General features: G+C 41.8%; 1 protein-coding gene across 3 annotated transcripts in view; it reads left to right on the forward strand.

Annotated features, from left to right (window-relative positions):
* LOC122403680 (alpha-mannosidase 2) overlaps nt 1–27,919 on the forward strand; it is a 198,989-nt gene that overhangs the window by 70,241 nt on the left and 100,829 nt on the right. For 2 of the 3 annotated variants that reach the window (XM_043407339.1, XM_043407341.1), the window contains 2 exons: nt 17,920–18,419; nt 21,371–21,826. In XM_043407339.1, coding sequence (XP_043263274.1) covers nt 21,536–21,826 — 291 coding nt within the window. In that variant the 5' untranslated portion in view covers nt 17,920–18,419; nt 21,371–21,535. Of the gene's footprint in view, nt 1–14,646; nt 14,753–17,919; nt 18,420–21,370; nt 21,827–27,919 lie in introns of those variants that run through there. The other variant, XM_043407340.1, reaches the window with a different exon arrangement.

Consider the following 27,919-nt stretch of genomic DNA (forward strand, 5'->3'; position numbering starts at 1 on the left):
TGAGTAACGAGGCTCCAGTGTAGTGGGCGCTTAGCGCGCAGAAGAGACGAATTCGCCTTGTTGGAGGTGTAATCAGCTCGATGCCCGTCCGTAGCGGTTAGTATAGCAACAGTCGGAAGGAGCCGGTTCGATTAAGAGCGGCCGATCGAACCTTGGCGTGCGTCATCGAGCTGCGGAGCCCGTGCCAGCTAGAGCAAGAAGAACAGGGAGAGGAGACGCGTTTACGCGCGAACTAAACGCAGTCTGGCTGTGCATGTCGGTGTCGTTGGTCGGTGTTAGTTGGCCAGATTCGTAGGTAGGTTGTCTGGCCGATGGCCTTTCGACCCGAGCGCAGTTTTGCTTGCGAGGAGCGGCTGGTTCGTTGCTCGGTGTGCTAGTGTCAGCCGGAGTGTGACAAGCGTTTAGGATCCGTCGCCCATTTGAAAGACGTTCAACGATGGATGCGACAGGGAACGTTCGTCCAGCGACGAGACTCCGGGATTTCGTCTGGGTTTAAGGTATAATCTTGCTGATCTCCCAGGGGATGTCTTTGTTCGAGAATTTTTTACCCCTTGGTATCTCAAGATCAGTCGTTTGTAGACGTGTTGGATCGTACGAGATGTAGCTAATCGAGAGCACACGCGAATTCTTAATTAGATTCCTCGAAAATAGGTAAGATCGTTGAGCATCTTTTGTACCAAACACTTTGGACCAAAATGCATTATAAGAAACTTGATTTTATGAAATTTATTTTTACTTAAAATTGCTTTTGGGTGATTTCTTGTCGAAGGATGTTTGCCTGACAGTGTTCAGTACCGAACTTGTCTATACAAGCTGACGGTTCTCGACAAGAAATCTGGCGTTACCGACAGTAAAACGCGAACTTGTTCCATCGAACAGGACATGGGACGCGTGGACGGCTCGCTCATCAAACTAGGGACAAGTAATCGACGTTGCGGCTGTATTTCGAATCGATTACGAAGCGACACTCCTTTTCTCGGGTCTGCATACAGCCCGGCTTCACGGTTGGATTATCGTTCGACTTCTCGCTGAAATTCCCCGAACGTTTCGTTTTACGAGCCGCGCAGCAGCTACGACCGTCGTTTACTTCCGCGCTTCTCGTGAAAGTCTTCTTCCCCGGGATCGTACCGCGTTTAAATCGCAATTCACTCCGCCTCTTAGCCCCTTTTCTTTCATCCGGCTGGAGAACGAATCACCCGACGTTCCCCCGTTCGAGCACCGTGTTCTTATAAAAATCTGAAACAAGTCGGGGAAAAAATACATTCAAATTTAACGCAAATTGCTGGTAAATAATATTCACGACTTAATAAATTAATATTTTCTTCCACTCTCTTCTACAAACCGTGCTTGCCCCATTTCTTCCTCCCCCTTCGGTACGCATTCACTCGAAATTCTCCGTTTCGTTTCCCCAGTATTTCTTCACGTTTTATTGCCCCACGATCCCTTCTCCCATTTCCACCCCTTTTTCTTCGTGACGTGACAAAGACCAAAAAATAAAATAAAACAATCGGACCAGTGCCGCGAAGCCAGGGCGCATTCATCTAGCTCGTGGGAGTCAGGTTTGGCGTTTCGACGATTTTTCGGACGGAAAGAGGGAATCGAATCGCAGGAAAGCGGTCGTTTTTATCTCGTTCGCCGATAAAGCTGCACGGAGGTCATCGGTTCCCTTACTTGGTGGCGCACGGGGACCATTAATTCGCGGAGAAAATAATTTCTCGGCGCGCATTGGTCGGACAGGGCTGGGCGAACGGCGTTCCGATGGCTGTCCCATGGCTGCCTTTGTAACGGAGACAAAACGCACAGTTTTAGCGGGAATGGGCGATCAGGGACGCTATTTGTTGGCGCGCAAGAATGGTTCGGGCAGCTGCTGAAAAACGACAGTAATCTCGCCAAAAAATATACATTCGTTCCGCGATGCATTAGTTCTGCCTCCGTCGGTTCTCTAGTACCTTATATACGCGTATATATTTATTTATTTATTCGTACGTAGGTACTTTATACGTGTATATTTTTCTTCGTGTTTTTCGTTCAGTTGCGGTGCAATGGCCGATAAAAACGCGTCCCCCCTCTCCCTCCCCGTTCTTTCGAATCACCGATTTTGCTATCGAATTTTTTATCGCGCGGAGTGCTCTGTCGCGAAGTTCGGAAGATCGTTCGATGTATTTTCGATGCGGCGAAAAATCGATGCTGCCTTTCCTGCCGTTGTTGATCGTTCACCGTTTCAAATTCGAATACGAAACGACCCCATTTCTCGATAGATTTTCTCGTATCTTATCCGCCGTGCCTAGAGGCTAATTCTCTTTTTCGATATCCCATCTAGTTGTTAACGTATTTTCGTACGTTCGTTGTTTAATTTCTGAGCTGTGGAATAGACTCCTCGTACCAGCCAACGGGTATTTATTACGTTTCTTCTGGGCGGACAAGAAATCACGTTGAACCAATTTTAATTACAGCGTGCAATATCTTTTTTCGTGAAAAATCGCAATTCGTATAGAGTCGTAGGGATTCGTACTCCGTTTTGCCCAAATACTAATATAATATAATTCGAAATAAAAATGCTTGTCAGAAGTGTTAATCAGTATAGAGGGTGTGTGTCATTTAACTCCTTTCACCTTAATTTCTCTTGAAAATTATATGTTGTATTAAAACATGTTTCGAACGAACGTACACGGCAACAATTAATTAATTTTTTATTATTTTCCTTTTTTATCAAATTTTTCCGCATACAAACGTTTCACTTTGACTGAGTTTTTCTCAGGGGCACCATAAGAATATTACTAAATTTCATTATTACGGCTATATTCGATGACTTATCACTGCGGAATTCATTTATGCAAACATTGAAACTAAGGCAAGCGTTCTATGGAATTCTCAAACATAAAAGTTTCACCATCCTTCATGCATCTTAATAATTTTTTATTCTATATTCAATAGACTTTCGAATGTCATAATTACATGTTGCACATTGTAGTTAAAGAACTCAAGGTGTCCTTCATATTTTGATAAAAAATGAAAAACAGTGTATGCTCCTTTTTATACCAAACAACTTTCTTTCGAAACATTTTTTTATACAACACGTAGTTTACAAGAAAAATTAAGGAAAAGTTAAATGTCTCTATATGTGTATCGAATCAAACATAAATCTAAAACTACGTTTTCGATTTATTTTCGACCGTCGGTCTTTTCATGAACGGTCGTGTATCTGCGCGGAAAAATTAACCGGAACGAAATCGAGCGTAATAACGCGACTTGCACAAAAATTGGCGCGCGCAGCAATTTGGCGGCAACGGAAAAGAGTAGGAGGGAATGATGAAAAGGAAAATAATAATAAATAAGTCGACGATCGAGAGGGCGGTAAAAAGCAGAAACAGGTGCGCCCGGCGTCGGTAATTGAAACGTTAATGGACGCCGGGAAAAACCGGGAAAAACTGTGACCAGAGAGCAACGCGCGATAGAGGCTTTAACATTATCGGCGCAGGGAGAGAGAGAGGAGAGGTAGCAGAGTGCGAGCATCGATTGTTCCGACGCAGAGAATTTTAATCCATGTTTCCGGATTGTCGTCGCAGCCTGCTCATCGCACTTTTGTCGCTCGTAATTTTCGCTCTTCCGACCGTTCGATTGTTTGCCGCGGGAATGCGTCGTTACCGTGCTTATCGCGACGCCATTATTATATTATTCCGTCTCTTTATTTTCTGCTTTAACGCGACGGATTAGACGCGGCTTCCAAACAAGCGACTCGTCGACATTCCCGTTAGGGGGCGTCGATCATGGACGATCTTAGTGATTTTTAAGACAAAGATTCGTTAATTACGCGTGTTTAATCGTTCAACAAGGTGCAAATTTTGTGCAAATTTGACGCACATATTAAGCAGGCGTTCCCTTTGTCGAGTAAATTAAAATTGTGATAATATTTGTAAGAGATTTGAAGAAGTGAATAATTTTAAAGCTTCGAACGAGAATAGCCCCTTACAAAATTTGGTATATGTGGGTGGTAAACGGAACCAGAAAAATCATTTCCTTTGGGCGAATTAGGGCCTAGACACGAGCGGACAGAAGAGCGCCAAGAACTCCAGAGGGAGAAGGGATCGTAATCACTGTGTAACGAAGACAACAAGGACTTCCTGCATACTTACGAAGTATATTCTGCCGGTTATTCTATCTACAGGGTGTCGAAAAAGAGGGCTAGGGAACTTAGGAAGAAACCAATGGGTCCAGACTCGATGATCGTTCTCTCGACGAGCCACGTGAGGATTTCGTGCGAGTTTATTCCTAAATTCAAATCTATCAACAGATTTTTTAAACCCTTTAGGACACAGACGAAATTAAAAGTCGATCGTCAAATTTAGCAGACCAGGCAGAGCGACCAAAAATATTTGACTCGCATTTTTTCTTTATCGTCCACGTTGAAGGTATGAAATTCATCCTCAAAGCAGTGAAGTTATCTCGTAAACTATTAGAAATATAGAAACGGCCATTCGTGACTAAAGGGTGCCGATTGCGAAAGAGGGAGACAGCGAGGCGGGCAATTTTTCATTTCGACGAAGAAGGAAGGTCTCGACGACAGGATGAAGGGATTTCCGCGTCGCACGGCGGATATTAGCTTCGTCTACGTCGGCTCGAATGCCCTAACCGAGCTGGACGTGGGTGTAGGCGTCGTTGAAAAAAAAATGTTCCGTCGCAAACACCGGTCGAACTTCAAACGATTCGGTCATCCACGGGCTGGCCCGACTGAAAAGCAAATCAGCCGCGGCCCCTTCGACCGTCAGGCCTATATACCCTGTGACTCCGAAATCCGGCGTCGTGTCGTTCGTCAACGGCGTCGTTCCATATTCAGATGTAATTACTACAGATACACGGTTTAATTTCCATGCGAATGATTTTCTGACTTTAAATTCAAACTCGATTCCGTCGTCGCGCGGCAGCCGAAACGCCCACTCCGGGGCGTTTGAAAAAGAAACGAGAATCACGATAAAAAGGGCTTGTAGCATCGTGTTCCATACCCTCTTACGAAAAGCAGCCAGTTTTATATTTAGCGCCGCGAGACGGGAAGTCCCGTAAAACTCGCAATTAGAATCGACTGGCTAATTCGATTCGCCGCAAGGCGGGGGCGGTGGTTCTGACGAAATTCAGAATGATACGGTCTCTTTGAGAAATGCAGTTTTTATCTTCGTTTGGGACTTTTTCTCGAGGAAACTATGACATCTTTCGCACTCAAATTTACGAGGAATTATTTGAAGTTCCACCTGTACTGAATTCTTTTCTCGAAAATGTGCAGGATTTTGGGGGTATGTCTATTCACCAAAAATGATTGTAATTGAACCACGCAACCAAAAATAATTTTTCCAGAACGATTTGAAATTTTTTTTTCGTCGATAAATTTCACACCTTCTCGAATTTTTTTCTAGAAAGTGGGTAGGATTTCGGGGGTATGTCTATTCACCAAAAATGATTGCAATTACCCCCCGCAATCAAAAATAATTTTTCCAGAATGATTTAAAATTTTTTTTTTTCGTCGAAAAATTTCACACCTTCTCAAATTTTTTTCTAGAAAATGCGTAGGATTTCGGGGGTATGTATAATAACCAAAAATTATTGTCATTGACCTCCGCAACCGAAAATAATTTTTTTAGAACGATTTGATAAATTTTTTTTCTCCGAAAAATTTTAGCACAAACCCGATTTTTTTTCTCGAAAGTGGATAGGATTTCGGAGTTATGCGCATTCAGCAAAAATGATTGTAATTGACCCTCGCAACCGAAAATAATTTTTCCAGGAAATTTTCAAATTTTTGAATTTAATTGTTAATAACTTTTTTTTTGTTAATAACTTTTTTTAACGAAGTCTCCATCAACAAATTGGTATTCTTGATTTTCGTCTTATTTTGGCCTCTAGAATCTTCCATTAAAATTTTTCCCAGGTGTGGCCGAACACCCTGTATTCACTTTATTAAATGAAAAAGTTTGTTTCTCATGAATCGAGTCTGTTTCTGAAACTGGTATAAGTCTATCTTTTCATACATTGAGATATTTGAGGGTTTGCATATGAATAAATTAAAAACAAAACTTGTTAACGATCGTGTCACGTTGGGAACTACGCTTCTCGTCGGATCATCGACGTTAAGCTGCGTTAACCGCGACCAAACTAGGATGATGGGTGGACCGCTTGAAAATACCCACATATTGTTGGCATTATTATTACTGTATACTGTAGGATGGTTAAGCGGAAAAACAATCTAATGTTTGTAAAAAGACTTTATTTACGTCAGTTGTCTCCAAGGAGTCCGGGCTAAGACTGGACTTTGCCTTCACTCGGATCTCCCTAAAATACCCATTCACACACACACTCATACATACACAACCTGGCCCCGGAGGCACGTGTTCGATGACACGTGTTCAATGACACGTGTACAGTAGCGGTACCGATTGTTGGCAGCGGTACCGATTGTCGGTAGCAGTGCCGATTGTCCAACGGCGGCATGTATAATTGCCTACAATACCATCTATATTTATACATCTCTATCGGCTTTATAATTGTGCATTACTAGATCTGTTAATATTTAAAACAAAAACAAAGAAAAACTACTCTGTAAATAGAAGTAACGTAAAAGAAAAACAACTCATATGAAACAAGTATCTTTTCAGAAGTGAATCACCATTATAGTATAGGAATACGAGTGAGGGTGTAACTGGTGTATATTTTTATATTCTAAACATTTCGAATCTTATATCGATACACACACAAAAATAGTATAGAAACTTCCATTTCTATAATAAGCAACAGAAGCATAGGAACGAGAGCAAAATTGATTGTGTCCAGTATACGTGAAAGTACCCAGTAAGTGTTTCGCTCGCTTCCAAAGGCCGGGGTGACAATAAGAATTTAACTTTTATAGATTTGCCATTTACGTTTGGCGAATGTGTTTGAAACTAAAAGTTTCAGAGTGGGGAGGGACGGTTTCGAAGTTGTTCCTTGGGCCATCGCGAGCATTCTCTCGAGTTCCAGTCTCCACGGAGTCTTGCACTGTCGCGTTAATAGACACCGGAAGAGAAACGATGTCCTCTCTTTTTTTTGTTTTTAAACGATGGGGGGGGGGTAAGCACATCGATACCCATAGGAGAGCATCGATGGGAGCCACGTGAGAATCGTTCCTTTTAACGCTACGTGACTGCTCGGAAATTCGAGAAACGGCAAGGACTGCGAATTAAGTAAAATCGTGGCTTGTTTCCGCGGGAGTTTTATCGTGGGATTGCCTTCGAAATCGAGATCGTGGTTCGTTTCCTCGTCTCGATGGGGCTCGATTACCAGGCCACCCGGTGACACTCAATTCTCCGTCGCTCGTTACATTACGAGTCTCCTGTTTACCCGTTCGCTTTAAGCCAGTGGCTTCCAAACTTATCGGGAGGCGCCCCGCCGTGAAATAAAAGAACGTTCCCGCGGTACCTGGATAAACGGTAAACAATCAAATAACTTTCTCGAAAAATAGCGTTCCCCGTTCTACGCGAAACTGCGAAAAGACCGAGGAAACGTTTCGATTCTCGAGGAACGTCGTCAAGGGCATTGTCGCTGTTGACCGAGGCTCGAACTCGATCGAACGACAATTACGTTGATTGAAAGGCCAACACGAGCGTGAGAACTCGGATCGAGCGCTATATCGAAGTTAGTTTGGCTTCACCCGCCGCTCAGACCGATCCGTTCGTGTTTCTCGATGATAAAATTTACCGGCGATCGATCAACCGTGAGAATATCCTGGTCGGATCGAACGAAATGCCGCGCGATGATCGGAAATCCCGAAAATCTTGTCGTCGTTCCAATCTTTGCTATTTACAATTTATATTTATAAACGAAAAATTCTATTTTCAGTATTTTTAACCAAGTCTTTATATTTGGTATTTGGGCGCTTTGCGTTCGAGATATCCTTTTGCAATTTAGTTCTCACGGAACGTCCATTAACGGTTAAATTCGCGATCGACCGCAAAAGAATGGCCAGGATGAGCACGACGAAGATTAGATCGAAGGAGATCGGAGCCTAATTCGCGTTCCGTTATGGCGAATTTCAGGGGTATCGTTCCATAATGGCCGGTGACAGTTTGATCGTGGCCCGGTGAAAGCAATATCGACGCGAATTAAGTAATAACGTCGTGAAGCAGCGGATTCCGCGCCGATGTAATTCCCCGCATAAATATCCGCCATCCAATCAGCGTGCAATGCAATTTCCCGGGTAATCAGGCCAACAGCATCTTCTCTTCTTCTTCTGGTCTCGCAGTTCGACCGCACGATGCACCGCTGGCCTGATTTCGAAGGGTAGATGTAGTTGGAATATCGACGACCGTTCGACGATGGTTTTGTTCAATCATCAGCGCGTTGCATCGATCATAAATCTCTCGGGAAAAACCGAAATTTATTCCTTGGGATCTCAAGTTTGAGCGTGGAACACTGTACGGTGGTCCCTCGATATACAGGGTGTTCGACAAACCGTGGGAAAAATTTTAATGGGAGATTCTAAAGACCAAAATAAGACGAAAATCAAGAATATCAATTTGTTGATTGAGGCTTCGTTAAAAAGTTATTAAAAAATTATAAATCATTCCAAAAAAATTATAAATCATTCCGAAAAAATTATTTTTGGTTGCGGGGCTTAATTATAATCATTTTTGGTGAATGCGCAAACCCTTGAATTCCTACCCACTTTCGAGAAAAAAATTCGCGTAGGTACTGACATTTTTAGACGAAATTAAAAAATTTCGAATCATATTGAAAAAATTATATTTAGTTACAGGGGTCAATTACAAGCATTTTTGGTGAATAGATGTACCCCGAAATTCTACGCACTTTCGAGAAAAAAAATTCTTTACCGAAAATATAATATGTAGCCAGAAATGTTTACCCAAAATTTCATGCGCATCTTTAAAACACTATAACTCCTGAGCGGATTGAAGGATTTTAATGTTTCAAAATGCAATCGTCGCGTATTTTGACGAAGAATATGTAGAAATAACAAAATTATTCGAAAAGTTGTTCCTTAACACCGTAAAGTAAGAAAAACCCCATAAAACTGTACCAATTTTTAAACGGCCATAACTCCTACAATAGTAAAGGTATCTCACTGAAATTTTTTTCTGAAGCAGATCCCATGGGTATCTATAAAAAAGCATTAGACAACTGTTCTGTAGAGCATCAAACAAATTTATTAAAAATGAAAAACTAATTTTAAAGAAAAATTGACAGGGGGTAGTAGATGCTGAAATTTTTCGGCGAAAATAAAAATTTTAAATCATTCTGGAAAAATTATTTTTTTTTGCGGGGGTCAATTACAATCAGTCTTGGTCGTTAGGTATACACTTGAAATCCTACCCAATTTCGAGAAAAAAATTCGAGAAAGTATGAAATTTTTCGACAAAATTAAAAAACTTCAAATCGTTCTGGAAAAATTATTTTCAGTTGCGGGGGTCACTTACAATAATTTCTGGTGAATAAACCTGCCCCCGAAATCCTACCCACTTTCTAGAAAAAAATTCAGTACGTGCGGAACTTGAAACATTAATAACTTTTTAACGAAGCGTCGATCAACAAATTAGTATTGTTGATTTTCGTTTTATTTTGGCCTCTAGAATCTCCCATTAAAATTTTTCCCTGGGATGGCCGAACACCCTGTATTGTTTACATTTAACCCGAAAATTTTTACATTTTCTAATTTATAACTATAAATAATTTGTAAAAAAAGCTACGTACTTTGATTTCTGAATGATTTTAATAGACCCTCCCTCGATAACGTTCGCCTCGCGGAATCAAACCAGCGAACGTTAGCGAGGGTGCACTGTATTTCGTCGCTGGAGTTATAAATCGCTGTGAAAGGTTTGACGAAAAAAACGGAACTCATGGATCGCGCGAATCCGCTGATTTACGTCTGTGGCGGAGATATCGGTATATTTCGACAACTGACACCAAAGAAAAGTCGTACGTGTCGCTCCGGTGATAGAATACCGCGGAATATTTCCAGATAAACGATACTTATTTCTCAGCCACGTCGGTCCACAGTTTAGATTTACGTTTAAGGTTATCGACGAGTCACTCGAGCTCTGTAACCCCGTCAAATATTTCGGAGAAAACGAATTTCGTACCTTTGTTCGAACTGTTGAAATGTAACCGCCTAGTGCCGATTGTGAGCGAGAGTCGGCGGAGGGAGCCGAGCGCTCCTCGGTTGTTTTAGAGAGGTTAGGTTATGCGAGGAGTGTAAAACGTAGTCAAAACGTGGACGGTCTGAGCAAGTCTCAAATAAAGTTATGTGTTTATAAAACCCGCTTATTTGCTTCCAATCAATAAAATAATATAATCCCATTAAATCCTAACACGAACCCTTGGTCCATTGTATCGGCAATAGGCGTTGTTTAAATAATGAATAACGGATGAAATTTTATTAGTTATTCGATTAAACTTTGTATGGTTCACAGTGGCCGGAAAATGGCGGATAAAAAGCGCCGAAATTCGGTCAGCTGTCGTTTCGTCCATTTTCAGCGACGCTCCTCGAGCGACTGCGTGTTTAATTGTCAACAGAACAACAAATTCTCAATAAAATCAATTCAACAACATCAAAAATTGACGCTGATTTGACCAGCATCGTGTCAAGCTTCGAGCTAATTGACGCTTTCCGTCGTAAAACCGGCAAACGCGATTGAAAACTGTCGGTTAACTTTGATTATCCCTCGGAAACCGAATTGATCTCTTCTCTAGGCACTTTTTGCCGTAGTTGGAATTAGTTTGGAATGGTGTATTAACACCAAACCTGTCGACACTTCTTGTATATCCATTCCTACTATTTTTCTCTTTTACGAGGCAACGTACTTTTAATTTTTGCATTATATTTATAGAAAGTTGCGTTTTAAACTTGATTTGTAAGACATCTTTCCATTACAGAAGATAAGACGCCCTTGAAAACGAATTTTGATTCAAGTCGATACCGGTAGTTGGTTCCAGAGAAAACAATTATTTACGAAAAAATTCTGGCTAGTAATTACAAAAGCAGCCTGTATACAAATTTAAGTTCATTTTCAATCAAATAAACAATTCCTGTTTTATCGCATATCAGCCGTATAGTCAATAGGAAGTGCTGAAACTTGTATGGATGCATAGTGTCAAAGTAAATACGAAAATAAACATAGAATACAGCATAAATCACAGTAGTAGTTCTGCTCATCGGATAGGGGATGAAATGCCCTTTAAAATGACCGTTCGAACAAGCCGATAGCGTGATTAGTTCCGGAGATATAGCGATTTTAGTTTCAAGTCGATGCGATGGCTAGTTCCAGAGATATAGGGGTCCGAAGCGTTTGTTTACGTTCGTTGTGATCAACAAACTCGCACGCGTAAAAATAGTAAACAGTCCGTAGTAAATTCTTGGAAATACTACGCCGAAACTAGGTCATTCGATCACGACTCACGTGCGACAAAGAGGTACGACGCGACGCATCAGACGGAGAGAGAGATAGTCAAATTAAGAAAAATACCCTTTACACAAATTACGATATCTCGAAAACGGAAAGTCCGATCGACAAAAACCAAAAACTATTTTAAAGAGGTACGTTTGCCGCCGCTAACAGTGGCTCAATTATAGTAAAAACGCTAGCAATTTCGGAACTGCACGCGTCTAAAGTTTTAGTATGTTTAATACGTATTAATACACGTTTCTAAGGCGGTGAGAGCGCGGATAGTGGAATTTTAAACATACGTCTTCATTTAAATTACGATGTCTCGAAAACGAAAAGTCAGATCGACAAAAACCATAAACCATTTTAAAGAGGAAGCTTTACTGCTTCTGACAGTGGTTCAATTATGGAGAAAACACTAGTAATTTCGGAACTGTACGCGTTTAAAGTTTAACTATTTTTAACATTGGAAGTAAACCGGAATTTGGTACTAAATTTTGTTCAGTTATTTTTGCAAAAAAATATAAACCGTTCAACCGATCATTTGCCCGGTCGCGATAGATTTAGTGTTAAATTTTGTTATGATATATAAAGCGAGACACGGAAAAACTGTCGTGAAATTGTCAAAATGGAATTTTTGTAAGTGAAATTCGCGGGCGTAGCAAAAGTGACAGTGTATTTCGTGGGTTGAAGTCTAGAAGAAGGACGTCCGTCAGTCGATTCATAAATCACTGTGAAATGTTTGGCGAAACACGGAACACATGGCCCGGTCACAACGGTCCGCAACACTGATTTACGTCTGCAGCAGAAATATCGGGGATATTTCGATAGCTGACACCGAAGAAAAGACATATGTGTCAGTAGAGTGATAGAATACCGCAAAATATTTCGTGGTAAACGGAATTTGTGGGTTCGCAGTACGGCGTTGTAATAAAAATAACGACGGTCATGCGTCTTTGGAAACTTGCGAACGCAAGAAATTATAATCGTAAATATGTATTGGGTGTAAAGGGATGGTACGGCTGTGTTATTAACCCATTTTCGAGAACGGTGATAAAAAGATACGGAACAGGAAATAAGAAAGGATAATAAAGTACGCCGTCGGGGGAAATAGAATAAAATAAGCAGCGTGGACCGGGGTTCAGAGACAAAAGTTGCAAAAAGAAAACTGAATCACCGACGGGATAACAAAGAGTTATCATTGATAATGCTCGGCGTTGAAAGCGGTACCAGCGCGCTTGAGGGAATTAAAGGATAGTAACGAAAGGAAGGGGCAAGTTATAGTAATAAACGGCACCGTGGGAGAAAGATCCGTGGTATTTAGATTCATGATAAATGAGAAAAGATACGTAGGTACCTGTCACGTCTGCTAGAAAAGAATTTCTCGCGGTAGCGATCGTAGTTTCTAAGAAAAAGTGTCGATGAGAAGCCTCTATGAACAGAAATGACCCATTTCAGGACAAGCTGATTACAGAAGCTGAAAAATGCGTCACGTACGAGAATGTTGCCCGAAAAAGACAGGGGGTAGATAAAGATAAACAACCTCTGCCAGAACCCAAAGCGACTCTTCACGAAAAGAAGATTCAGGGTCCAAGAAAAATTACAACAGAAACGACCAGCACTTATCAATCGTAAAGGTGTCGTGTTTCTGCATGACAACGCTGAATCAAATACGGCAAGAGTCACCCAGGAAAAAATTTTGGAACTAGAATAGACAGCGTTACCCATTTATTTCGATCCCTGCAAAATTCTTTAAACGGACAAAAGTTCAATAGCGACAGCCATGTAGAGGAATTCATTCAAATGTTTTTCCCATCAAAACAAGCTGATTTTGTTGCATCAGGTATTGATAAGCTACCAAATAAATTGGAAAAGGTTGTGTATTTAATAATGGAGAATACGTTTTAGGCAAATGATCGGCAGACCTATGGGTTTTATGACCCGACCTGGGTCGACGTCGAGCAGAGAAAAATCGCAATGCTAGACATTGAAAATATATCTATTCTCAACAGTATGTCTAAAGTTTCTTTCCTGTTTTGGCCATGGGTTCTACGAATTCATGATGTTTATTATATAAAGATAAGAGTTCGTCGCTAGGGCGAACTGCTCTTCACTGTGGCCTTTCCTCTGTGGGTAAATTGCACAATTTGGAAACCGATTTCAGACTGAACGGATCTCTAAGATATGTATATCTTCGCGTTTGGAATAAAGACTAAATATTCATACAGTCAAATATTGAAGTTTAATTCAATCATACAACCCATAGCCCTACAATTCCAATAACTTATAACTCAACCCAACAGACTCAAAAGGGTCGAAAGGCTCGAACATCGTCGAATTCGACGATAAGTATTTGGGTCTTGATGGTGAAAAATAAAGCGTGTTCGCGATTTTTGTGCTCGTCGAACGGTCCTCCTGTATCCGTAAACTGGTGAAATTAAGGTCGAGTCGACGGACGATTGTGCTCGTTCGTTCGCCGGAAACCGCATCCTCGTCGATCATCTCGCGATGGCGTGAAAGAATGCGTCCCCCGTAGTCGGGCCTCACGCTCATTCCGGCGGATAGATTCTCCGAAGAAAGTAGGTAGGGTCGGTTGGATGGACAACGGAGCTCACCCTCGCGCGAGTCAAAACACCCTCGGGGCTGCGGAAACTCCTACCCTCGCCTCGTTCATTCTCTCTCGCTCTGTCTGTCTCTGTCTGTCTGTCTGCCTGTCTCTCTCTCTCTCTCTCTCTCTCTCTCTCTCTCTCTCTCTCTCTCTCTCTCTCTCTCTCTGTCTCTGTCCCTCCCCCTGTTTCTGTCTCTGTCCCTCGCACGCGCTTCCTGTTCTCCCGTTTCCACGTGTGAGTCGCGTGCATGGACAGGTTGGGAGCGTGGATTATATCGGCACATGCGCGGTGAGGTTGTCGCGTCGCCGGAAAAGCGGATATAGCCGGCGGCGTGTCAAAACTATTCCGCTCGAGCCGGTAGTTTAGTACGGCGTGGTTCTCCGCTCGCGACCGCTCGTTCCTTCCATCCCTCCACGTCGTGGAAGGGTTGTTTTTTCGCGTCGGTGAATCGTTTGTTCCGGTGCGTTCCTAGCAGGGCGAAAGCAGCGTCTCTGTTTCCGGCCCGCTCGCCACGAGACGATCCTACGCGCGGAAACCGAACACGAACACGCGAATCGCCCGCGAGACACACCGCGGGGGTGGTTCTAATGTTTACGAGGGTTCTTCGATCGTTGGTTGGTACTCGGGATACGCTGGTCTTTTTGTTCGCGCTACCCAGCCGCCAGGAGTTCGTCGCTCGACGCAATATTCCGTCGGGATACGGCCGGATCTCCAGGGACAAAGGTAAACACCCCACGTTTTCGTCCCGAAACAAGAGCGGATCTCGAGTCTCCGGCTCGATACGAGCGTGAAAGGTTTCGGGAACGTGGCCGGGAAGACCGAGCGTCAACAGAAGCTGCCAAACACGTGATACGATGCGAAAATCGAATCCTGTCGCGAGAGGAAATTCGCGATGATTCACTGTTCTGATTCTTTCGTTGTTTACTTGGGTAAAACTTTGGTTCTTCCGTAAGAATTAAAGAAAATCGATGGTCGAGACTTTCGAAAACTATTTTCGTACTGTATATTTCGTCGCATCGGAATAATCTCTTGGTCCTTTAGATTTTTTATATTGTTTGGTGACAGAATAGCTCGCGTTAAGTTGGAATTATATTCTGAAATACTGTTTTCCTTCGAGGTTGGGAAACACTGCATGCTGGATGGAGTTCGAACGAAAGCGGACTTTGAGATAGAAAGTATGAATAGTGATCCGCGAAGCTTTTGGAAGATGGTTGTTTGAACGAAGTTTTCAGTCGAACAAATACACTATTTATAAAAGGAGGAGACCTGGTCATCCAACAATACCCTTTCGTTTTCGTTCTTTGCCGGGCGAACGTTCGCGATATGTTTATCGTTGCTCTGTCGGATTCGATATATGTAGAAGGGTCAAGGACGAGGATGGAGTTCGTAAGGGCGACGGAACTAGTTTTGTCGCCGGTTTATGAAAGCCGAACCACTCGTCCTGAGAATTTAGTCTATACTCCGACTACGGTTGGGGATGACTCGACGATAATCGGTTTATCGCGGAAAATAAGGCTAAAAATTACATCTACTTCTACGCTGTCAGGTTCTGTCAGGCTCCAGACGTTTATAATCGTTTTATTTCTATTCTTCGATTTCAAAAAGATCACATAAATTATTTTTAAAGCTACTTAATATAGTTCACCGACCATCCGAAACATTTTGCGCGAGTCAGCAAACGATTAAAAAACTTTAAAAAATACTGCACCCTTGTCGGTCATTCCAGTTTCGTTCATTATTTTCGCGGGCGAATCTGGCGCGGATAAATGCGGAATTTAAATGAAATATTTCGAGGCGATAAATCGATTTGGATCGCGGAAAATCCACGCTGGGTACGCGAAGAATTTTAAAATTTAAATGCGCGCGCGCGTTTGTTTATGAAATCGTCAGAAGCGACGCGCGCGCGAAATCGATATTCCGGCCGTTATTAACATACGAGTAATTGGTATTGTTCGATAAAACCGCGGGTCACCATAAATCGAATAGCAGTACGGATATTTTCCACGCTTCCCCGTCACCCTCCTTGTCCACGCTTCTGCTTTGCATGGTCGCTGATTGTTGGTGTTACGCCCGAATCGTTCGGTTTTGTACGTGATTTTCTTTGGCCGCGATAAGCCGGTCTGCCCGACGTTTATTAGCATACGATAATTGGCAGCCTGTCCGCTGGGGTTTTCATGCTTTCCCGGCTTTCCGATGCGACGATGGAAAAATACGCGTAGCTCGGTCAACTGGTTTGTGACGCGCCTCCGCTGTAATCGTAGACTTTCCGTCCGCGCGGGATTTCGGCTTTGTAACTTTCCTTATTTCATTCTACAGGTCGAACGACTTTCATTTTTCAACCGTCATTGGCTTAGGAATAATTGGTACATTAATTGTAGTCTTTATGGTATTTGTTATTCGTGTGTTCCACGCGTGGAAAAACGCGGATGTATTTCGAATTTTACGAAAACTACTTAAGATATCAGTTTGAAACTTTGCAATATTATTTAGTCAGTGCGGTGCATAACTATGCTACCACGAAAATTTGTTATTGGACTTTTGAATTGGAGTGTTGAGTTTACATTATTTAAGCTATTTAGTCAGTTTTCTTGTATTACAACTCAGAAGTCCAAAAAATTAAAGAATTTACGCTATAGTTATGCACTGTACGTATCAAACTTACCGTAAATATTTTTTAAGTCTCTGGTTCGACTCACAAGAGATTCAAAACACCGTGGAACGAACTGTAGTAAAACGAGACCGTCGAAAGAATTCAAAATGCGCGGTCGGATTTCAGCGGTGCTTCCGGATGACGCAAAATTCTGGTTGCCGTCGACGGAACGGGCGCTCATTCTTGCGAAACGAGGAATTACGATTCATATGGCTGTCAGTTCCCGTTGAATTTTTCCATTTAATTTGAATAGGGCGAGCTCTCGCGATTCGACGCACGTCCCGGCGCCGAAAAAAAGCAGTTTGAAAATGGCGCGCTTGACTGCCGAGACAACGGAACCGTTCAATGATATTCGCGATTGAAAGGACTTCCGGGGGTCCGTGTAACGGGCGAAGAAACGCGCGAATTGTGAGAACGGATCGCGGATCAGGGGGGAAAAAGGTAACATTCCACTCGATTCGCGCGCCAACAGCTAAAGGAGAGCCCTGAGCTCTTTCAGAGCTGTTCCACACCTACTCGAAAGCCTTCGAGGCTTCGCCCAGTCGGTACTGTTTCAGAAACTCTTGCTCGACGCTCCGTTTCCTGCAGTTCTGCTGTTTCCCGCGATATTCTCGCCTCGTTCCTCGTGGTTCGTGTTCCGGGTTCCTTGTCCGCGCGAAAGTTTTTCGTACGATTTCTGTCGTCCCGTAGTTTCAAGCAGGGCTTTCCAGGCTTTGTCCCGCGGAACTTCTTGACTAACTTGAAACACAAAGTGAGTTTCTCTGTCGCTGAATGCCCCAGTATTATTCATCGCCGTCTATTATTTCGAAAAATTTAAGTTGCAAAGATACTTTTACAAAGTACTCCGCGGCCGGACGAGAAAGCGTAAGATCCATTGTCGACGCGGTCACGTGACTGTGCGCGCGCACGATTCGCCTCGGTTTTCGTCGACCTCGATATAGCGCGGCGTTGTATCGAGTTTGGCCCGGGAATCGATCAGTTTTCAACGAAACTTTATATTTCGAAATTTGAAATCCACGGTCATGTCCAGCAAATAAAATTCATTTAACCTAAATTTCAACCATTTTCAGGCCACTGATAATTTACAGCACAGAAACGCATCATAGAAATGAGCATATAATTATTTATCGGTTTTGAAACCGTGTTAAGGGTTAATCTAGTAAATACAAAGAAACAATTATTGCAGCCAGTTGGTGTGCTCACGAATAAACGGGGGATCCCCTTTCCTTTCAATTTCTAGAGATCGTCCAACTTTGGGCTCAAGAACCGAAAGCGGCATCGTCCCCAGGAAAAGGTCGTCGTTCGACCGTGACAGAGGCGAAATCTCGGGGAAATTTGTAAAAGCGGGAGTAGCAGCGACATAAATCGAATTAAGGCGTCAAGACGGTGCACGCGTCCGAGCGAGTTTTTCCCGGATGGCATCCCGGTGCTCGTTTTCCGCGGCCCAGCGTCGCCCGTCTCTCCCAGCAGCTTCACCGAGCATATCGAGTGAATCGCGATAAAGCACCCTCGACACGTCTCGTCGTCGGACAAAAGGGCTACACAGACGCAGCTTGAATTGCCCCGGACTGGTTCCCGTCTCGTCCCAACCTCTATTTTTCTATCCTCCCCTGTTCTGTTACTCTATATCCCTCCATACAACTCCCCGCGAGGAAGAAAAATCGAAATCGAAGTTCAACGCGTCCGACGATCGACTCTCTGATCGGAGGGAACGATCGCCTGAGGATTCTTCGAGGCAAGGTAAGTTACACTCGTAAATTTTTCCTTTTTCACGTTTCCCTTCCAGCTCTCAGTCTCACGGTGTGTTTAAAATGACAAGTTGCTCTAAAAGACTGACAATTTGATTTGTTTTCACTTCTATTACTTTCAAACACATTTGGATCGATTCAATCGGTTATTGTATACTGGATATATGGTATTGGGGCAAATACGAATTGAAAACGAAGAATGAAATTTGTTCGTACGAGGCTCTGTTTGCGAGAAAATCGACTTCGAACCCGAAGTTTTTGCATATATGTAGTAAGGGAATACTGTACGCGAAGATGCGACGCGATGTTTCTTGGTATATTTTAGAATTTAGATTCGCTTATACTTTCGGTATGGTATAGTTTGACTCCCTGATAAAATTCGCCGATAAATTTGTGCGGTAAAACGTACTTTGATCGAAATAAAAATTTTTCATAGCTGAAAAATCCGTCTTTAAAAATACTGTTTTAAGAATTGTCGCAACGCTTAAAGTTAACGTTTGGGGCGTTACGGTTCGCTCGATTGCGACAGAAATTCCTGTAGAATGTATAGCAGTCGTTGTTCAGGCGAGGTCGCGTCGACAGGTACGATCGATTATCGCGTGTGAGCCGACCTTACATCGCGACAGAAGGTTTCTGGGAAATCGTGTCTCTGGTTCACCAGGTCGTATTTATTGTTCCCGGCGGAATTGGTTTGTTGCAAATTGCTATTCTCGCGGTTCTTCGCCGCTTCTGCACGGTTTCCATTTAACCCCCTTTTCGCGACGCGCGACTCGAATCTTTCTGCCTTTAATTTCGGTCGAGAGTCGAATCTGTGCGAGCCTTCGATAAACTCGCTTGAATACTGGATGAACAACGTGTTCGCGTTCGTTTTCGCGTACTTTTCTGGCGATAATTTAATCAATAGCAAACTACGTAGCTGCGAGGCAGTGATTCTCCATTTCAATCCCCGTGACCGATCCGGGACGTAATTTATTCGTATCAATTTTTAAACCGTGCATCAATAATTAACCTTTTCAGTACCCTGGATGGCGGAATTTTGACTCTACCGAGCTTTTATTATTAATGTATGTGGGATTCTTGCCCTTGCAGATTGGAATATACGAGGGAATCCCCTGACGATGAAATAAAACAGCGGGAACAGATGTTTAAAAGATAGTTTATTGACTAATGCTTCCAAGTGATCGACTTTGGCGCAGGGCGACGACTGACTCCTCAATCGGGTCCCCGTCTTAAAAACTACCGCCTGCTTACGTTATCCCCGCGTCGCGCGGTCTCACTCACGCGCCACGCCTCTCACTCACCACATGTATGTTCTATGTATACCATAGGGTGGCTTTTCCTAAATAAATCCTATTATTATTGGTATTATTATTATTGTTGGAATTTTATCTTTGTTGGGAGTGGAAATTCTGGACGTTGGAAATTATATGAACAGTACGACATATACATATAACTAATTATTTGCCACTGTTGTGTGAATTTTATTATTTCCAGTACAAAGTTATCGATCGAATTTCTGTATTACTGATTCCAAACTAAGCAGTTTCCAAAGTTCAAAATGGCTTCCGTTGGTCGCAGGAGATTAATACGGGACGCGAAACGAATTGTCTGATCGTCGAACGCTTTTAGCTCGTGAAAAGGGGAGGTGGGAGAAGGGCGTCGGCGAAATAAAATGACAAAAATCCGTAATACAGGCTGGCCACCCTCGAAAACGTCATTGAGGGCGCCAGGATTCGAGGAGGCTCTGCAATTTTAGTCTGCGTCGGGTCAACGGGCAATGATTTATCGGAACATTTGCACGTCGGTGTATATTATTGCTTGGGATATCGAGCACGGGCCGAAAGCCCCGCGAAATTCTGTGACCATTGGAAAGAAAGGTGCGGGAGGGTGAAGTAAATGGCTTTGGCTATGAATTACAATACCGCGCGGAACGCTGAGTTGATTAAACGTCCGTGAAAATTATGACTGACTGTTTCGATGCGAAATTGGTCAGCCAGAACCGGTCGATGATCCTCGAGGTTTCGTCGCGCAATCGTTGAAAGTGCTCGGGGAAACGGCCAAGAGATAAATCCACTGTTCACGAATCGCCTTTGTATCACAAAGAGATAAAAGCATCCAAGTTTCGCCCTGTCCCGACCGATAGTAATTTCTTAAGCTTCCAGGGAACACGGTTTTTTAAGCAAAACGGCGACTAGAACGGTTCGAGGAGCGTAAACCGATCTTCAATTTGCCCTACCGGTTATTAGAGATAACAGTTAGCGAGTTAGGTAAACCCAAATTCTACCGCATAATAATAGTCGCCTACAGTTTCAGGAACAGAACCTCTGAACATTTCCCTTAAGTTTCAGGACGCGACAACGTCCTTAGTTAGCCTCTCATTGCATGTATCTAGGGGACACTAATTACCAAGTCAAGGCGAATGCCACTAATGTCTAGTTGCCACTGCTTTAGAAATAAGATTTGAACCGTTCACGAAATTCTCCGATTCCAGTTGCCAAATTCGACCGAAATCAAATTGCGTCGCGCTTGTCATTATAGTTTCGGGAACTTGGCTGGCTCAAGCGTTCAAAGACGTGTCAATTTTCTGTGTCAGACTCTTGTTTCATTGTAGAGGAACAGAATTCACATTGCTTTTTAAATCTTAAAATCACGTAGACCTTTAATGCTAACTCAGACATCGATTATCAAATTCCAACGTTTAGCAGTCATTGTAATTTCAGAAAATCTGTATAATCGAAAAATTCAAAATATATAAATCCAAAATAAGAAACTCAATCAATTGCTAATGAAAGATTGAAAATCTCTTCTCAGAAAATCAGAACGTTGGCTTTGGATTGCTTCGAGCTCGTTCTGCAGAATCTGATCGACGAATAGAATTTGCACTTAGGAGCCTAGGTTCTCGATCTCCTGAACTAACGTTTGAATTTGTTGGTAACGTTGCAGATCGTGTGAACACCGACGAGTCCCATGAAGTCCACGGACGACGCTAAAGTTGGGGAGCGATCGGCGCCAGTGAACATCGACTCGAGATCGAGCAGCTGCGGCTGGTGCTCCAGGTGAATCGAGACCGGAAGACAGACACTGATAGGGGAATACCGCTGTTGGATCATGTACAAGATCCTTCGACGCGGCTCCAGCCGCGTGTTCGTCGCCTGCGTGGTCGTCCTGATGCTCCTGTTGTGCCTGTACTACGTCAACCAGGCGCAGGCACCATCCACCGGACCCTCTGCAGGGATTCTGAACGATGAGCTAAGGTACCAAGACCGGGGACCAACTTCGATCACTCCCGATTACGTGGAATCACCGGACGCCAAGGTCTCTTTGGACACCTGCCCCATCATCGTGCCCAGGAACGTGGACATAGACACCCAGCAGGAGTTCGAGAAGTTCAACTTCCAGGCAAGTAGACTTTATCTATCGGTTGCACGGGCGAGGGTATTCGTCGAGGAGGATCTTCAGAAATCTCTGTTTAGCCTCGTTAGAAGCTGTAACACGTATTTCGATCCTCGTTCGATCGAGTTTCCTCGAGTTTCTTGTCGTATGTTGGGTATATGTTTTATAGATCTTTATAATAATATTCGCTACATCCATATATTTCAGTTGGTTCGAAAAGCTGCTTTCAAAGATGCGTCTTATTCACGTAAATTCATAATTCAGATATACAATTACTCTCTCTCGTATTCGTACACTGTGATGGTGTAAATAAATTAGAAATGAAGCTTATCAGCGGTCGTGTCGCGTTGGAAACGGTCCTTCTCGTCCGGTCATCGACGTTAAGCTGCATTGGCCGTGACCGGACCAGGATGGGTGACCGGCTTGATTGAGATCACCGCGCATTTGGTGGTTACATTATTATTATTGTATATCGTTTATAATATACATCTCTATCGATTTTGTAGTTAGGAATTAATATTAAAAATTTAATATCAATTATAAAAAAAAAAACAAAATAAAACTACTTTATAAATAGAAGTAAGAGAATGTAGTAAACAATATTTGGTAAAAGCGAATGGGAAAAATTTATAAGAAAAAAATAATTCTAAGAGTAACACTGTAGCTTATAACAAAAACAAATACTATACATATATTCACTATAACGATAAAAACTATATTAATATTCGACTTAATTAAGAGTTTCGCGTTAGAAAATAGTTCCAATTACGCTTTCTGCGTAAAATTGGCCTACCCACGCATCTAATTCATTGATTTGATTTAATTTCTGATCCGAATTGCCTGTGCCACGAAGTTAAAGCCTATAAGCATCTTCCATTCCTCGAAGGAAACTTTCCTTCTCAGCGGATTACACCGCGATAAAAAGTGAAGCGGCGGCGAGCGGGGGAAGAGCAATTATTGGGAAATCCGGATTCTCAACTAATTCTCATGCATAATTGATGCGATTATTTATGTCCACGAGGATCGTGCGAGCTCCGTCGTAGTAAAGATTCAAAGACATCGCGAAGTCCGGTCGTTTCGAAAGTACAGCGTCATTAGCTGGCAAACTTTCCTTTCTTCGATCCCGAGGGAGTCTGCAGACTTAGCTGATTTAATGGTTAACCCTTCTAGTAAGGAATTTTTCTCTTTCCTAAGCCATTCGGTCGAAAATAATTTACCAGTTTGCCTCCTGAGCTCGACCCACCTGAAAGTTCTCTAGGAAGCTTCCTCGGATTTCTAAACAACCTTTGTTTGCTACGAACCAAACTGTAAAAAAGAGTAAAAAAGCTTCTCAGATTTTGAAGAAAATAAATTTATAGTTCAGAATTGTTCGAAGTCAAAGATTCTGTCATGCTGAAAAGGGTCTAGCCGAATAAGCATGGTAAAAGTGCCCCCAAACCAAATTGAACGGGGTTAATACCACTCGATATGTAGTTCGAAAAAAACCCTTTTCACAGAGTTTCAACTCGGTATCTCTACTACAGGGGTAATTACGGGTTGAAATAAAAAAAAATATTTTAACCGGCGATTTTTTGTCGAAGTTATCAAGTGACCACGTTTGTTTTTATACAGTATAAAGCTCTCAAACGAATTACTAGTCTCTAATTTTTTCAAATTTTTCGAAGGGGTTGAACGTAGTCAAAAAAATAAGAAATGATTAAAAAATGGTGAAAAAGCTTTATATTGCCTTAATTACTTACGTGACCGTGTTCATATTTTTACAGCTATGGCGTAACATTATGACTATTATTGCGTAATTTTTCAGATTTTGTAGAAAAGTGTTTTTGGGAAAATTGTTAAAGAATTATTAATTCATGTTTCCTGATTTTTCATACGGAAAAGGGCCGCATATGTTTTTAAAATAGATATAATTAAAATATATTTGTTTATACATACTTAGTTTACTGGTCGCTATATGTAGTTTTAAATACGTGTGGTACCGGACTCCTGTTGATTAGAACCGCCACAGCGCGGCGCGATGCGCTGATCATTTTGGCAAAGCATCCGCGACATTGCCAACATTTTGTCTGAATCTGAACAATATTATGTACTGATAAACAGGAAGATGAGGATGAGACTATCTCAAACAATATTATAAATATAATGCTTTTATAAATAAATATATTTTATATTATAAGATAAACCAAAAAATGATTTTCACCCCGTAATTACCCCTGTAGTAGAGATACCGGGTTGAAATTCTGTGAAAAGGGTTTTTTTCGAACTACATATCGAGTGGCATTAACCCCGTTCAATTTGGTTTGGGGGCACTTTTACCATGCTTATTCCGCTAGACCCTTTCACGGACGTATGCTTCTTATTTTTGTCGCGAGTTACGAAGAAATTTATTTTTCGAGACTGTTACGTCGATTCGCCTTTCCCCGAAATATTTTTGGTCAAGAAAGGGGACGAAAGTTTCCGACCGGAAGGCAATCTCTCCAATTAGAAGCGAAGGCCTCGGCAGCCGTGGAATTAATGTTTGCATTGGCGAACTACATAATTTCGAGGTCGAACGAAAGTGCAGATACAGCGGTTCGCCGAGGTGACTCAATTAAACAGCCGACCCCCGGTGAACTGTAATTCATTTTAATTGCAATTACTCCTGAGTCCACGCGAGACTCGATGGACGCCGACTTTTAGTGAAGAAAAATGATTTTTAGAAAAAAAAGACCGCTCGACGTTACGATTTACGAACAAATCATTTTATCGAATTCATAAAATTCGTCTTACGTTACTCGACATACTGTAGAGTTTCAATTTTGTATTCTTAATGATAACTTCGAGAAAATGGCTCGTTTATATTATCTTATTGAAATATCAAGCGCCATTCATTTAGTTCGTACGGTTACCCTAAGGTCTGATCTAAAAATCAATAATTTGAACATATTTCCTCGAAAAACTATACGATGTTTTAAGTAAAACAAGACGAATCGAATCGAACGTATCTTTTCATCCCTTGCGTTACTTTATTTGATCGCGCGGGGAATATTTATTTATTTTGATCGGTTCTCTGTGTTTAAATTCGGTTTAAAACTATAACGAGACCAACGCCGAAGTTTAATGAAATATTTCGTCGTTGAATAATATCGAGCTTAACTATATCACTAGGTTAATTTTCATAAAATTAAGGCTTTGTGGCGTCGAGCGTACGGAACTCTCTATTGATTATTTAGCCAAAGCAGACGCAGTCAATCACGGTTGAAGGAGTGATTCGATTTAATTTCACGCCAATGGGAATTTCGATCACGTGTCTCGTTCGATTGACGATGGAAGCCAATTCTCGAAGTTTCTGCGGGAAGATGAAAGAAGTTTGCCTTCGATTCGCAGCCGACCGAAATGCTTCGATGAATTAAACCGTCGAGCAGATAATTCCAATTAATTCCCGGACAAAGCGGAAGTCTTAGTTAAGGTGTAATTGCTGTCAATTGTGGAATACGCTTGGGCGACGAATCATCGCCGTCCTAATTCAAATAATCGCCACACGCTGCTGTCAGGCGGCCTCCTAGATAATTCCTAGTCTCCCCAACGCCTCGATTTCGGTTCTAATCTGATGGTCAATTTATAAGGTAGGGTCAACTTAAATATGCGCTTACAAATCCAAGTCAGTTTCATGAATTTTACAGAAAATTTCATCCCAAGGACTTTCTTTTATTGAGCCACTGAAACCTATTATAGGTTTATTTCGGCTTTAACAATTTTGTTGTTACAGTAGTCTTACAGTTATTGTACAATGAAAGAATTTCTATTTAATATAATATAAAAAATATTAGAAGTCCGCTGTATTGAATACGAGCACGAATTAAAACTTTTAATGGTACATTCCTTTGCGTGTTACCTTTGCGTCTGATTTCTTAGAAGAAGAATAAGTTTTCGAATTTGTACCAGTAATAATTTATTTCTGAATTCGAGGAGCTAGAGTCGAAGACCATGCGATCTTGCAGTATCGTTTTATTAATAAATAGCAAGTGTTTGGTAGTTTGGAAGACTGTCAAAGGGTTCTAGTCGGATGTGTTGTAATTAGTCGGTTATCAGATAGGAAGCAAACGGCACGAACTGGCAAGACGGAGAAAGTAGGAACGATAATGGATCGCATTCTCGTTTCGGCGCGATCTCTAAGCCAAATGCGCCGGTGTAATTTGCCAGCTTTCCATCGGACAGAGTAATATTTGGGATAATGGAGCCGCGCGGCACAGCCTTTCCAGGCATCACGGTCGCTCGGTGAATCGTTCATGAGCCGCTTATTGCGATTTCGAGTGTTTCGAAGGCCGTTCCCGGTTCTAATTATCACCGCGTTTGAAGACCCGATCGACGACAGCCGGTTATTTTGGATTCCGAGTGTGTACGGAATTGCAGTTTCGTTGCTGAGACGACTACTCGCATTTCTACGGCCCCGGGGGATCTCGAGTTCTCGATTCCACGGGCAAACTCGATACGCTTTTCCATCTTCTTTACCCTTACGTGACCCTCCAAGATACACGACGAACGCGGACCTGCCCTTTCAAGCGTCCCAGCGATCGTTCACTGGTGGATTTTTAATTTACAAAGGACCTCGGTGCTTTCGCGAGACGCAGAATAAACTAATATTCTCGGAATCGTAAATTATTTCTCACAGCAACAACGTTCGCAGATGATTTTCGCGTCTTTAACACATTTATGGACGACAAGACTTTTTACATTGGAACTGAGACAATTAAATCTCAGGCTGAAATGTTACAGAAAATAAATTCGAATAGGATTCACGAATTTTAATGGGGTTACGAAAATAATTACTAAGAGAAATTTTAATTTGTATAGTTTAAAATTGCCAGAAATCACAATTTCGATCTCATAAAAAGTTTTACAGTTTTCGTCTTGCGTTATTTACTGCATTTTCGGGGGACCCTCCAAGATTTAAACTGAACGATCGATGCCACGGGACCATCCATCTTCCGCCGAAATTCCGTGCACGGAAAGTTATTTATATTTCCAGGGAATATTAATTTTTCAACCCACCGTTTACCGAGACTCTTTTCTTTCTGCTAGCTGTTTTTGCGCGAAGAATTTCAAAATTTATTGCATCCATTAACCGCCGGATTCTCCGTTGCGCGTACGATCAATTTTCATGATTTATTTTTTAAACAAAGCTAAACAGTGCTCGTTCACAATAGAACAGTAAACGATTTAGATGGACAAATTTCTTAAGAAACATGTTCATGAATTATTTGTCACTATCTGTTTTTTTATACATATTTACGGTTTTTAACGGTAATATAAACGCATAGTAATATAATAATAATAATAATAGTGTTGATGATGATATTGATAATAATGATAATAATATAATAATTATGGTGATGATGATGATGATGACGATGATGATATAGGATTTTGAAATTCTATTTCTTTTTTTAAACATTCGGCATTGTTATTCAAGAACCTCTCTTCTGTGCCGTTACATCTTGTCCATCTTTCAGAAAGTTTATAACAAAAATTTATAATTTTATTTCTAACAATTTTCAATATTTTTTCTTGAACATTTTCGACATCAAAATAATTAACAATGTATGAATACATGTCGGAATTCTCTCCTTCGCTGAGCCATATTTCGAAGAGAGTGTACTACGTGGTATGACATAGCTTCCTGAAAATATATATAAAAACTACAGGGACAGGTCGAGGCAACCAAATTTTGGCCAGATTAGTACATCAATATATGTTCCTTAAAGTAATTAAAGAATTATTACAGAATAAAACGGAAATCAAATTGTACACTTAATTAAATTAAAAATTTTACACAATCTTCTAGCATGATACAGATATCTCCTTTAATAGCGTGTACTGATGTAATAAATACAAACTAATAAACGTATAACAAACTAGATACTACTATAGGATCGGGAAAGTAAAATGCCGTATAGATTTAGGAAATATTTTATTCTTACTATGCGCTGCGATGGTTCGCTCTAGGCTGGCCCGATGCGGCCACACATTCCCTCACATACATACATTCGCGCATTCAATTGTTTTTCACACTCACTCACGTTTTCACTCATCCTTGTCGCTCGGCTCGGCGGCGAGCGG

Source organism: Colletes gigas, unplaced genomic scaffold (genome assembly GCF_013123115.1).
Source record: "Colletes gigas isolate AHSC1104 unplaced genomic scaffold, ASM1312311v1 Colletes_gigas_Sc00069, whole genome shotgun sequence".
NCBI classification, from domain to species: domain Eukaryota; kingdom Metazoa; phylum Arthropoda; class Insecta; order Hymenoptera; family Colletidae; genus Colletes; species Colletes gigas.